At 40.5% G+C, this 14687-nt stretch overlaps 1 protein-coding gene across 1 annotated transcript in view; it reads right to left on the bottom strand.

Moving 5' to 3' along the window:
• Window positions 1–11052, bottom strand: part of LOC146644605 (low-density lipoprotein receptor-related protein 1-like) — a 78710-nt gene extending 67658 nt beyond the window's left edge. Inside the window, exon 1 of the mRNA XM_085394852.1 lies at window positions 10450–11052. Within this exon, the coding sequence (XP_085250978.1) occupies window positions 10450–10522 (73 nt within the window). The 5' untranslated portion in view covers window positions 10523–11052. The remainder of the gene's footprint in view (window positions 1–10449) is intronic.
• Window positions 11053–14687: the final 3635 nt, after the last annotated feature.

Genomic DNA, 14687 nt, shown 5'->3' with positions numbered 1-14687 from the left:
ATAAAATTTAGAGAAAAAAAATCACATTAAAAATGAATGAAATTCTAATACTGGTAGAATAGAATAGAATAGAATAGAATAGAATAGAATAGAATAGACCTTTAATTGTCCCACAAGGGGACATTTGGTTGTAACAGCAGCCAAAAAGACACATATACAAACAAACACTACACAGGACACAGAACAGAAACATACACAATTTTTCTTACATATTTGCATTAAGGACAATGGTTACTATATACAGAGAGTACTGTACAGTTAGTAAATTAAATAAAAATAACTACAGGTAAGAGGCAAACCAGGTTGTAGTCCGAATCGGTTGATTAAATTATTGCAGTTACAGCGCAGATGTAAACATCTATGTTTGTTGGGAGCAGTTCTGATTGTACAGTCTGACAGCTGCAGGGAGGAAGGACCTGCGGAAACGCTCCTTCATGCATCTAGGATGCAGCAGCCTGTCACTGAAGGAGCTCAGACTAACTTTATTTTTATAATGGATAAAAGCAGAAAAAAAACACACTCTCCTCCATACAGACTCTAATTTCCAAATTCAAACCGCATAGATCCTAACTCAGCCGGGCAAAGCAACATGAAAAAGTTACAACTGTGCTTTTTGTGTTCAAAGTTTAAAAAGAAAAGAAAAGAAAAGGCATTCAGAAAAAAAGCTCCACAACCAACAACGTTTCTGTGTTTGTTTGCTGTTTCTCCCTTTTCTTCCGCAATAGAGGAAACAGCATGCTACTATTTTTAAATTACTATTGAAGCTGTGTTTTGTTTTGTTTTAAATTCTCACTATACAGGCTCTTTCATGTGTCGTGGCTCAAGCACAACTGGGCCACGACACATGGGTCCCCTGGGTCGCTGCCTGACCCATGGGAAACTGCAGAACACGGTAGTCCTGGGCAGCAAGTCAGCAGAGATTGCTGAGGCGTACCACACAGGCTAGCCACACCACAGCAATGCTCCTGACACATCAGCAGTCTGACAGTGCTGACATGTTTGAATTTACAAAAACCCATGTCACACAGAGCTCTACCTACAGCAAGAGGCTTGAAAACATATTTTAGTGGCATCAAGCCTCAGGAACAATTTTGATATTATATTTGGTCCTCGCTCTTCCCCAACTTAAAAGAGAAAAATAATAACTTTGCTCGGAGTGCGGGAAAGGGTTTTTTTTTTATTTTGTACTAAACAAAAACATTTAGGTTAAATATATCACACACTATCAGTGGGATTCTCTTCACCTGGCAGTGAACAGTACAGCATAGGTAACCTAACCAAAGACAGACAGAAGGGGGTGGGGGCACCTAAGGCTTCCTAATTTCAGACACCCCTGCTACTAGTAACAGCACAAGTCCCCACCAGGGTTTAGTTTTTGTAATTTAGCTCATTTAAGCTTATAGTACTAAACTAAGTTTTCATCATTATTCTTAAATATATTAGTTAACCTTGAGAAAGCTGAAATTGTGCAAACATTTCCTCTCAGCATACAGAAGAGTGAAAATGGGCAGCTAGAAAAGCACAAAGCAATTGCTTTCTTTTATGCGAGTGGTCAAAAAAAAAAAGAGAGAGACTACAATGGTTGTTGTTACTGTACTGTTGTGCAGCAATGCTCTGGGAAGGACAGCACCAACAGTCTCATTGTGATTCTCTGCAGTGACTGAGCCCTTGCTCACCCTGGATGACTTGCCTCCCTATGTACTTGGCAGGCAGGGAGGTGTTTGGGGTGAGTGGTGGAGGGGTGTACCGCAAGCGGGCAAGGATGTGACTGAAATCACAAGAGAGCGCGGAGCTAGTGTATCATTGCAATCATGTCTCTTTTGACTGTCAGACTAAAGGCTTTGGAACTGGACTTTTCTTTCTCTCCATCGGACAATGTATGTTTAAGTAAAGCAATAAGACTTCTGAGTGTCATGTTTTTGTACTACAATAAGAATCTAAAGGGCTGCAGGGATCAAACTGCAGCACTCCCATTATACAGCAACACCTTGATACTCAAGGAGATAAAGAGAGAGTGCTAGATTTTAAAATGCAGAGCTACAGCCTTGAGTTTTTTTCTCTTCTCTCTTCTTAAACAAAGGCTGGAGGAAAGCTTAAAAACAGTTTCAAGTGGTGCAGAAGAAGAAGACTTAAATGTAGCTTTAAGACATCATACTCCAGAATCTGTTAAATGTCACAAGGCTCCGATAGGAGGCTAAATCTGAGATACTGTAAGAGTGAGAAAGGGAAGCAGTATAAGAATGGACAGAGACCATGAGAGATGGAAGCTAGCCATGGCCTGAGGCCAGCCTGTTACTTTTGCTTTCTTTCAGCCTACTGATGCCCCGATGCATTCTGGATGGCGAAAAACACACATTAGCCTGTGCTCATATGTCTTGATTTACTCTATCTAGAGAGCCAACACCCCAAAAATAGCGTCACTGGTTGAGCTGAGCTGAAATGAATTGAAGTATTGAAACCTCCTCTAAGTTTAGATGCTGTGTGAAGCAGCTAAGCTGATCCAGTTATTGCCTGTGAGTTGACATGAAACTGGAAATAAAATTCTGTGGGATCTAATTTTATCATCCCTTTACACACCAGCATGAAATGACCGCAGAGGGGAGAACCTCCGAGTCTAATTGGAGGTTGTGGCTGAGGAGGGGTTGGAGAAGGAGAGGAAGACTGGCAACCCTCCCCTTCAGCAGTGCTTTTTCAAAGCCCACTGAAATATCTCAAACAGAGATGTGAATTGTTAATTCAGGCTTCAAAGTCATTGTTTTTTTCCACAGCTAATGCCAGTTTTGGGGATGGGTGGGTAGGTGAGGGTCCAAATTAAACTGGGCTGTTAAAGTACTAGTACTCACATGAAAAAAAGTCATGTGTACACCTTTTATTTAGGCTCCTGAATCAATGAATATACTCTACTTTCATGAGCTTGTACAAGGCTGGTGTTCAACAGAGTTCCCTCCCGATAATGCCATTCCAACTAAAGCTTTTCCTGGCAGAGCTTAACAGCAACTTCATAAAACCTCTGTGACTAAATACTAGAAAATTCAACAGCATCGAATATATTGCAACCACAAAACAAGAGGAATATCACATTTTAGAAAGAAACAACAACAACAACTCCTTCTGTTTTTCACAACTTTAAAAAAGATCAGGTATGACAACCACATCCTTCCACGCTAAAGATAATTTGAGAAAAAAAAACATCCTGTGGGTATCTGCTGAAGCAAAAACTCGTCTAATTAGAGAGAAACATGAGAAAAATAACCTTCAGAGCCTAACGTGAAATCCTCAAGAGTTTAGAACTTCATACCATTGCTCAGTTTTTGCAACTTTGGAAACTCTACAGGAAAACAAGCTTCTGCAGACAAATTACATTGTGTGCAAAAATATTTATCGGCTGTTATTTAAAGCATTTTTAAAAAAAGAAGAAAAAAAAACCTTCCACATAAACAAAGTCTATTATTTAATTATAGTTCAGTTCTGTTGCACTGACGATGTATTTTACTGAAGAAATCTTTGTAGAAAGAAAGATATTAAAAGCTTTCCATGTGAACATAAGGCTAGAAGTGAAGGCCAATATGCTACCAAAGTGTCTTTAATATGCATCCAATAGAAACAGGATTAGTTTTTTTTTCTTTAAAAAAACAAACAAACAATAATTTAAACCTCTTAGGCGGTGAAGGAGAACTGTACGGACACTAAATGAAGATCTTGGTTGAAATATTAGAAATTAGAGACCAATTCTACCTTGATATTTGTGATGTTGTGTGCTATGCAATTTTACTTACCAATAAAAAACAAACAAACAACAACATTCAAGAGTTTTCTTCTGGTTAATAGTCAATGAAAACTAACTGTGCAACTGAGCAAATACCACAAATTTCATTTTTCTTCATTGATATAATTTAACTGCACCTTCCTTCCTTGGTGCTGTGAGGAAAGACCAAAGGACTAAGCATGACTGTCTGACACAAAATCCTCCACACTGTTGTCACTAAAGGTTTTTGAACAAATGCTGTGTTGACACCCACAAAATGCTCTAAATCACTGAGCTACTTCCTCCTATGTGGATGCTCAGGCTCCATTTGGCTGACTGGGTTTGACTTCTAGCATACCATCACTTGTATGAGGCCACACTGTACTTCCTTATGCTGAGCAGCTAAAGCTCTGCACTGTCTAAACAGGACACACTGACTTGCCCCCAAGCACTGTACATAGGAAAAAGCATTAGATACGAGCGAATGAGCAAATACCTGAATGTATACAGAGCCTGGCTCTTCTAGAAACATCCCTCCCGAGTGCCTTACAAGAATATAGTATTTTCACTCCTTTTTTGTTTTGCTTTTTATAAAGATGAAATATACGTGTTGCTTTGTTTTTATCCAATCCAAAAACTTTAAGGTTGAGAGAAAGTTCGCTGGGTGGAACAGGATGTAGTGGTGAGTAAATGGTGCTGTGGCACCAATTCAGCTGCCAAGTGATGGAGGCCTCCAGACACTATCACCAGCTGGGGCACCACACTGACCCAATTTCGTCCCTCCCAATCTGTCTGACTCAATATGGCCATCCGTGCTGTACAGATCAACTCCAGATCCATGTAGCACATTCCAGCACCTTCTAATTGGTTTCATATGTATAGCTTTGCCTCAAAAAGACAATCAGTTACAGATGAACAGCTAGACTTTAAAGGAGCCTTACAGTTTTCATTTTGAATTCCAGAGAAAAACTGGTTGTTTCTCTTTGCTAGCCTGTTAGCAAAGGGTTAAAAAAGTTCAGTTTGACTGCTGTGTACCAGAAGCTCGGCATAGTTAAAACAGTATATCACCGCTATACGGACTGTCCTATATAGGCACAAAAAACAAACAGCTTGATATATTAAAAGGCACTTTTGTTTCACAAGCATGCATCTAAAACTGAGCACATCCCAGAGTTCAACCCGATCAATGCCCTTGTGGAATATTTTGAGGCTGAGCAATAGAGCATGGATTTTATTGTGAAAAAATAAATGGGCCTCTGGGTCTCAGTTGGGCTACTAGGTGTGATGACAGTGACATGAGAAAGTGGGAATGAAACCAGTGCTGTTCCTCATCACCCATCACTTCGGCCCTTCCCGCTCCTTCTATGTGGCGCACAAACCTTTCAGAGCAGCTTAGAGAGAAAAAAAAAAAAACACACAACAACAAAAACCTCCAAAACACACACAACCCAACTACAGGCTGTAATTAGAGCCTTGAAGTCACATTTAAAGCGAGTTTTCTGTGCTTCGTTTAGCAGAAAGTCAAAGCAAGAATCCCTGCATTATGTGTAAAAAATGAAAATCAAGTAGCCAATGTTTTTTGTATTCCATTAATTATTCAGATGGAAGAGAGCATTTTCTTCTAACCAAAATCAGTGCACTTTCAGTGAGAAGAGGGTGGAAAATAAAGTACAGCCTCATATGTATAGAACAGAACAACACAACGGTGATAAACACAATCTGACCTAAGGCCCTTCACAGGCCACTGAAGCAGCAACAACTTGGCTTTGTGCTGAAGCACTTAAACTAGCTCACAGTGAATTTGTATCCACTGGCTATTCAAAATCTAAACCACACCAGGCATTTCACTGAGGCTAAACATGCACGAACAGCAGAAGCCTGAGTCAGAGTTAGCCTCTCTCTAGCGCCTAAGAGGCTTGTTGTTGTGCCACTGCACAACAAAAGTCTACAGCTTTGACCTCACATGTAACCCGATGAGGCTCTGCAGGTTTTCAAAAGCCTGCGCAGTAAAATGCAATGCAGTAGAAGACATGCATTGACTTAATTTGATTGATGGATATAAAAGAAAATGTAAGTAGGCTCAGAGTCTGCCGAACGAAAGCTCTTCTAAACCCTGTAGTCTCTGCAGAACACGGCTCCGTGAAGCCACAGAGGAAAAGTCAACCCAGATTCAGCAGTTATGAAAACAGAATCTGCGAGCTAGAAATTAATGCTGGACCACATAAATCGAGGCATTCGCTGCAAGTCAGATGCTTGCAAATCCTGAAAGGTAGGAATAAGGAACCAATTCACTATGGCCACAAACAGGAGGGCTGACATGAGTTGGAAGATGATTGTTTCTTTGATTTAATGTGACTGGATTGCTATGAATCCCTCATTAGACTAAAGGAGGCAGGAGGGGGGATGTTACTGGCTCAATAAATGCCTGGAATGAGTCACAAACAATACACAAATGAGTTGTCATCCACTTCACATCTCAACAGATGACCTCTTTGTTAGTGGTGAAATCATCAATCCGGGCTGTGAAATCCCAACTTTTTTTGTGTGTTTTCACAAAATGTTCTCAAGATGTTAAAACACAGCTGGTACCTCAGCACCAGCATCGATTAGTTAAAGCTAATGAACAGTTGTCTCTTGTAAATAAAAGTTTCAATTATAAATTTCCTTCAGAATAACAGGAGGACACAGCTTTTTAATTTTTTTAACTTGTCATAAAAAGCTATGGATCGCTGCAAAAACAGTTAAAGTCAAATACTACACTTAGCGTTCAGTCGTCGAAGTATTCTCTGAATAAACTGCAACAGGTTAAAAGAGTTACACAAGAGTTCAGCAAGACCACCGCTAATTATTTTTTCCTACAACATCATGAGAAGTGCTTGTACTTTTGCCCTTCCTGATGCAATCCTAAAGGGATTTGTGACACTTTTTGGCATTGAACCGGGAACTCTTGTAAGATCAATGTGTAAAACACCATACTATGGAACTAGCAGTAGATGTGCCTTTGCCATCTCAACACATGAATGCCATGAAAGTTTTCTGCATGTGCTGTCACCGTCCAGTGGAAAAAACCACTGAGACTAAAGTAAACAAGTTTAATAAATTGCAGCAAGCCATGAAATTGGGACGCTATCTTCATGTATAAAGATCCGCTCCTCTTCCCAGGTGTGAAAGCAGCCGAGTGTCTCTGCGATCGATCGGATCTCTAGTCAAGCGCAAAGACAGTAACGCTGCCAACGTCTTAGCGTGCATGCCAACAATACTGACACACAAATCGGAAGTCTCTAAAAAAAAACAAAAAAACAAAAGCTGACAAGCTAGGTGTTCAGCTTGTAGGATCAGTAGTCTCACAGCTGTGCCAGATGTAAAACAAAGTTTTAATCTTTTGCAGTTTTGTTCATGTTCTGCAGCTTTAAAAAATATGACATTTCTAAGAGTTATCATAGTAACACTGGACGGGAACCGAAAGCAAATTAAAACACGTTGCCTGAGTCAATTGTCGCAAAAAACCCCAAAACAAAACAAAGCAAAAAAACCAGTATATCTTACAGATCTTAATTACCACAAACCCACACTTCCTATTTGGCTAAAAAAGCCAATCCGGTTCTTTTTGTGGTTTTAGAAGCCGAACAGAATAAACAGTGATGTAACTTGTAGAAAACACCAATTACAGCACATCCCTGCTATTCAAAGTCAACAAACACTGTGGTCTGACTCCTTCGATATGTGGCCAATAACAGTGAAGACAGTTGTGTTAATCTCATTTTACCTTCCAGTCACAGTTGACTGTGATGCAGCGCAGGAAGTGGGAGGATAAAAGTGGATCTTCACACCGACAACAATCAGGAACACCGCTTTCAGCTATCATCATTTCGCAAATATTTGTTGCTCAAACCAGAAGAACAAGAATGCAAAACCTCCTGCACATAAGCTTTACATTAAATTTCACATAGAAATCAAAGAATGTATACAGTCTGGACATCTGGCTTTATTTTACTCCTACTTTTTACTTTTCTTTTTTTTTTTTTTATTCTCTTTGACAAGACTCTGAATGGCAGGAAATCTTTCTGGGGGATATCTACAGCAGATGTGTTTGCAGTCAACAGTCATTCTCAGGTGTACAAAGTTACAAAACCCACTCCCCAGTGACCTCCACTCAAAGGAGCTGAAGAGAGCAATCCAAGTTCTATTATCTGTTGAATTTGTACGAAGGACGCCAAATTTTTCCAGCAGATGTTTCCAGTGACAGCTCAGAGGAAAAGGTCTCGTTACGAGGGTCAGGCAAACTCACTCTAGACTCCTCAGGAATTCAACCCCTTCTGCCTCTGACCCACATTTAAACATTTCTCAATATCTTTGGCCTCACAGGAGTGTTGCTGTAAGGATACTCTATAATTGGTTCAAAATATCTAAGGTTTTATTTAACATTGTATCATTTAGCATGATGAAATCTGTTATTTTGAAACATAAAAACCCTTAAAAAAAGGAATCAGATAATGAAGTAATATCCTGTTTAATTCTAAACTACATTTACTGTAATGTCAATTACAGCTGACATGATTAGCCAATTCTCTCCCAATTAATCAGTTAGGTTTGCCACATATATTCCTGATTCATCACTTAGACTATTAAAAGGTCAGAAGATTGTTAAAAATTCTTAACACGATTTGGCAACTTTAGCTGGCTTATTTTAGATTTTTTAAAAACCACACTGATAAACAGCCCAAGAAAACCATCGATTAAAAACCTGGAGCTTCAATTTTCTTCTTCTTCTCACATCTCAACTTTCTTTTACACAAAACACAAAGCGTATGACGTTCCATCTTCTCAAATGTTAGAATTTGCTGCTTTTTTTTGCTTGTTTGCTCTGACTGAAACAGCAATGGGGTTTAGGCCTGAGACATGGACTAAACAAGCCATTTGAATGGGACATTCTGGGCTCTATAAATTGTGTAAGAGACTTCTTCTTCTTCTTCTTTTTTTAAATGCCAGATCACTAATGAAAATATCCATTTGTTACAGCCATAGCGATCACACAGTTGGAGCACGCATCAATTCAAATTCAGCCTGTATCTCCTCACACTCTCCAACAAACTCGTGGATTCATTAGAAGATCAGTAACAAAGGGATCTGTCCAGATGATTAATTGTTCATGTTTCCCCACTCACTATAAGAAAAAGGATTGAAAACTTTGCCTTAGGGCTCCCCCCCTCCCCTTGGCCCAACACAGTTCCTCAGCTAAATCAACTGCTAATAATGACATAAGACACATATAGCTCCATGGTTTCCATCCCTGATTCCCTGTGATGTAACTTTTGTGCTAACTTCAGACTATCACATTTTTCATTGTTATGTGACTCTTGGTGAAGTTTTTTTCTTTTTCCCTTTTTTTTTTTTTTTGCTACACCCTCCCAGCTCTTCAGCAACAACACCCCTCCTCCTTAGTCACATTTAAGTTGGATTAATGGTCTCCTCCCTGTGTCCAGATGTTACATAGTGATGGAGGAGGGGGAAGAGGAGCTTGCCCCCTCCTGTAACCTCAGTTATGCCTTTCCCTCTGGACAGCCTCCCTCAAAAAAATCTGATGAAACTTATATAAGAACTCCAAACAATGAGCGGACCTCTGTAGCATTAACAGATGTTAATGCCTTACTTCACTCTCGGGCACTCAAGTAAGCTTACGCTAGAGAAATAAACAGGCCAGAGGCGGATGATGGCACCACCTGTGAATGAGTTTTATATTATATGAGTGTAGTTTCAATATATAATATGAAAAGAAAGAAGAAATCTGAAAATACTTAAGAAAAAAGGGAAAGCTGTCAGCTCAACAGGTCTGCAATGCATTCTCACAAGAGCATTGGCGCATTTGATAGCTCATTATTGCCATCAGGGAAAAATGTGGGGAGTAGTAGGGGAGCTGAGACTTAACAGGATAAATGCACGTTTTGTTCGTTTCACTATCACTCAGGACCTGGCTGTCACAAACACTGTGATTTCCAGGCATCTCCAAACGCTACACGTCGGGGCAAGCCGCGCCATTAAGCAAGCAGACACAACTGTTGTTTGCGTTTGTGGCAAGTACCTGAAAACAAACATGTAAACTGACCTAAACGATGCCTCCGCACAGGTTTGATACTGAAGTCGTGCTGTACCGATTTCGTGAATTGAAGAAAAAACCCAGCCGACTTGGTTTGAATGGAAAACCGTAAGATGTAATATATATATTTTATTTCTCTTTTTTTATTAAATGCAAGGTGGATTTGGGCATTCTGACACAGCCAGTGAGAAATCCCGTCTTCAGTGAGAAAATAGGTCGCTCGTGCCAGTGTTGTGATAGCCTTTTACCTGCTTCATATTCTAGCATGACTAACCTGACTGTCTCCTATCCTTACAGGGAGGCCCATTCTGTCTGCTCAGACAGGGGCTCTGCTTTAAAAAACGCAGCCAGATTTTAGGCCAAAAACAACCACAGCACCGCTTTATCCGTGCGCTACTTTCTCTCGTTTAAAGGCTTCCCAAAAACGATCGATCTCCCCCTCCTCCGAGGAGCCACACTGTGTTATTATCACGGCAACCTATTCATGGTGTTCGCTCCAACTCTGGTGAACGCAGGCCTGTGCGCAGATGCTTTGCAGACGGGAGGAAAAAAAGTGCTCATGCTTTTCTCGAGTATCACAATGCAAGATTAACACAACAGGCTTTCTTACCTACGGTCGCACCGTTAGGAGATGCGATCTCCAAGCAGAGTATAAATCCCAAGTAAAACAACCTCATCGCCATCTCCTGATGAACTGCCCGATGGCACTGCTGGTTAGAAAGGAATAGATGAAAAAGTTGGCCGGATTTCTAAAACCAAGCAGCCACCTCATCCGAACCCTCTCAGTGGTCCGGGTGAGATTGTCCGGCACGCTGGCCGCTTCGAGACGGGCTTCTGCAATAAAGGGAGACTTGCTACAGCCCGATGAGGCTATAGGCAATGCTGCAGCACAGTCATGTATATTTCTAATTGATTATCGGCATTCAAACATGATGCACAGTGTACCCTCTGTCTCCCTGTGCTTGCTGGGGTCTCTGTTTCACCACACCATGCCACCAGAATCGTCCGCTGGTATAGAATAAGCTCGGCAGCCGCCGACTCCGTTCAGCTCATTCCGTGCTAAACTTAAAAAAAAGAAAAGAAAAAAAAAAGAAAAATTAAATGGTAAAAATCTTTTTTCCCGACTAAGCGCCAACGTCTCCCTGTGCTTGTGGCAGCATGAGTGGATGGTCAGCCTCTCAAGCCCCAGCACTGTGGATGAGTCCGTGACGTAACGACTGACTCCTCTAAAAAAAAAAAAAAAAGGATAACTAAGAGGGAAACGACCCATCTGCGCATGCCCCAACACGACTCTTTTTTTTTTTTTTTTCCCCCTCCTGTTTCATGGGCTTTTTCATCAACCGTGGAGGTGGGATAGAGAGGTGGAGCTGCAGCTGTCCTACTGATAAAGCCATGTTGGCTCAATTTTCTTTCTCCAAAAAGTTAGAGTAACGCAGTAAGTTCTGTTTTGGTTTTTTAGAAAAACAGCAAGCCGTTTTAAAACGTGCTGAACGCAACGTCTGGGTTAAAGTATACCCCCCTCCCCAAATAACTTAAAGGTAATTAACTTTAAACAGGTAGAAGAAATAATTAAGAGTGAAATAAAACCTTGCCTTTAAATGTAAACGCGGTTTTCTCGTCATTATCCCAGTATCACATTTTTATTTAGGTTACACGTCAAAGGCGTGAAGTCTGAGTGCAATAAATCGTGTAGCCTGAGGGGGTGGGGGAGACGTCAACCTCTGGTTTCGTTACTAAATCATGCCCCCTGGTGGCACGTAAAAATGACAACTCGATGCGATTGTTATGAAATACGTGTGTGTGTGGGGGGGGGGGGTCAGTATTTATATGTGTATGTGATATGTTTTACCAAAGTTAACAATTAAATTGCATTTAAAAACTTATATGTAGATATATATATCACCATTTTACTCAAAGAGCAATGAGACTAAACGCATTTCCAAAAACATACAGACTGTTTTTTTTTTTGTTGTTTTTGTTCTTTGGGTTGTTTGTCTGTTTTTAAACAGAGCTTTTTTTTTCTTTTTAATTATTTCAATTTGTGAAAAGACCGGATAGGTTCATTAACCATCCAAACCTACAGGGGGCACTAGAAACTTAGATTTCGAGAGAGGCATGCAGACTAACTCAGTTCACTAACAAAGCAAAATAGAGTCCAGCAGTTTATTGCAATGGTTGGTAAATTTTACCTGATAGAACATCTGAGAAATGTCCGATTAAAGAACCGCTTGTTTAAAAAGAGAATAAAATGCCTCTGAATGCGAAAAATGCTCATAAATGACTCTTTCTCTAAGTGTATGGTGGGTAATGCAGTGGATGTCTCCCACTCAGTCAGTCATGGGTACTAAAAACAACAGCTGTGCATTTCGCTGCCCAAACTGACGGTCATTTTGCTGCCACCAGTGTTAAGAATAGGAATTTCTTTTCAGGGGTGTTCAGCTTACAGATGTTTACCCAAAGCCCGAATCACACGAGAGAATGTCAAGTATGCAGAGAATCTGTGAAAAACATGCTTGAAAATTCTGGATGTCTGTTTAAAGCAAGCATATTTAATTTGAGTTCAAGCATGAAACTTGAATATAAATAAAAAGAAGGTTTGCAAGGAAATGCTGTGGTGGTAACTTAACTGTTTTGCAGCCACGCATTGCATGCATTTCAGTAATGCTCCCTTGAAGCTTTTCTGGAAAACATATTTACTGCCAGCAAATTTGTCTGCTTTTTTTTTTTTAAAAAAAACTTGCTGTACATCCTGTCTGTCAGTGCACTCAATTACCGCAAACCCTTGTGTCACCTCCACCTTTTGTGAAAGGAGGTTTGTGCATTGTCATTTAAAAAAAGACAGACGCCAGCATGTTGTGTGGGAGACAGGTTGAAAGAGTGCCAGCATAAACACTCCCAGACCACATGTTCTCCCAGGGCAGAAGGGCTGGCTTCTCTCCAGGCACATCTGCACACAATCCCTCAGCTCTCAGCAAGTGAGCCAAGGAGACAGAGCGGGGCAAAGGAGGGAAAGGAGAAGGGAGAGAGAAAAGCATTCCCAGACAGGGAGAACCTATCTGTTATGTGAAAAGTACCATGGTGTCAGTGATGAAAGTGATGACATCTGACTTAAAGAAACAAACAAAACAAAAAAGACAAAGAGAGCGAGAGAAATGATGAAATTTAAAATACAGACAGACAAAAATTTACTCAGTTTGAAAAAGAAGTAAAGTTTTGTGACTGAGGACTCACCACCATCATTGCAAATCTGTACATCTGTATCACACCGTTAGTTTACATGCCAAGGTCTGCTTGGCTGCAGTCATTACTTGTATCCTTGAGAGAAGATGGATTGCTGCATAGACAAAGCTGCTGACTCTCACTTAGCCACAGTCTACGTTTTTTTAATGTATGCATGCCTTATGGCTGCAGATGCATGTGATTTTCCACACATTTTTACCCTGATGTACATATTTTTTTTAAACACACACGCATCCCACTTCCTATTAAGCTTTCCTCAAGGTTTTTCTTGTTTTCTGCCCTTTGGTTTACTGGCAGAATGTGGCGCTGTGCTTTTCTTCTTCTTCGTCTTCTTTTTTTGTTGTTGCTAAAAGGTAATTACTGAGCAAGCAATGCTGACAACACCTGAGGAATGCAAAGCATGCAGCACTGGGCTGTGTTCTAACCACCCACCAACCTCTCCCCACTCACCACACCTCGCTTCTCCCCATCTGTGACCCTCCCCCATTGCAGCCAACTAGCAACTACTTTCACAGGGATCGTAGATGCAGATGTTATACGCAGCACTGACGTGATTCTACCAGGAAATATGAATCAACAATAGGTTACTGCAGATTAAACTTCTTCATTAAAAAAATCAATGAAATTATGATTTTTTTTCTCTTAGTGTGGAGGAAAATCCTATCCAAAAAAACCCTTCCTCTTTCCCAACAGGCCCTTTTATTCCCGTTACTGGTGAATTTGCAGTGTGTGTTGGCTAGCTCGGGCACACTGCTGACTGAGTCACTCCCCAAACTGTCCTTGAGCTCTGTGGAACTCACAGCCCATCTGGCTGAGTACTTGCACAGATACACACACATCAAAACATTGCATAGATTTAAGCAGGGGAAGTAAATGACTATGGGTGACCCAGTTGTGGTTTGAAACTGGTCCAGTCGAAAAAGAATCAATATCTGGCTGGAGAGAATGATGCAATACATAGAATAATGTTATTTTGTCAACCAATGCATCAAGTTTTGACATTGCACGCGTGCACATACTTGGGAGACAGCGATAGAGGGTGGAGAGAGACACAGAGATTATGAATTCAGCTGAGCCTCTCCCGTCTGTCTGACTAGACCATCATGATGAAATCTGGATGAAATCCCTTGTGCATGTAGATCAACCTAAGTTTACGGGCTCGGTCTGAATTTTACAGTCAGAGATGTAATATTCACATACGACAGTTAGGTAAGAAACAATGTAGCTGATGTTGCGTATGTTTTCTGCAAACATGAGGATTAATCAGAGTACACAAGAAAAGGCTCGGGGGTAAAAAGATTTATATGGCAAGCAGCTCGTGTTAATAAAAACAGTTATCGTGCATTGTGAAAATATATTAATAGAAGGGTGGGAGCTCATTTTCATTTTACTTAGAAAATCTTGACATCATTTTCTATTTATTTTTAATACATAAGTATGGAAACAATTAGTAGTTCCAGTTGTCCAACAAGTTTTTAATGACAATAACCTATCATTAGATCATTCCCGTTAAACACACACACACACACACACACACACACACACACACACACACACACACACACACACACACACACACACACTATTTAATGACTACATTTCCCCTTT

This window comes from Rhamphochromis longiceps, linkage group LG20 (assembly GCF_057381845.1).
Source record: "Rhamphochromis longiceps isolate RC_006_pf linkage group LG20, R_longiceps_female_GT1.1, whole genome shotgun sequence".
Lineage (NCBI taxonomy): Eukaryota > Metazoa > Chordata > Actinopteri > Cichliformes > Cichlidae > Rhamphochromis > Rhamphochromis longiceps.
This window is presented reverse-complemented; position numbering and strand designations above follow the sequence as displayed.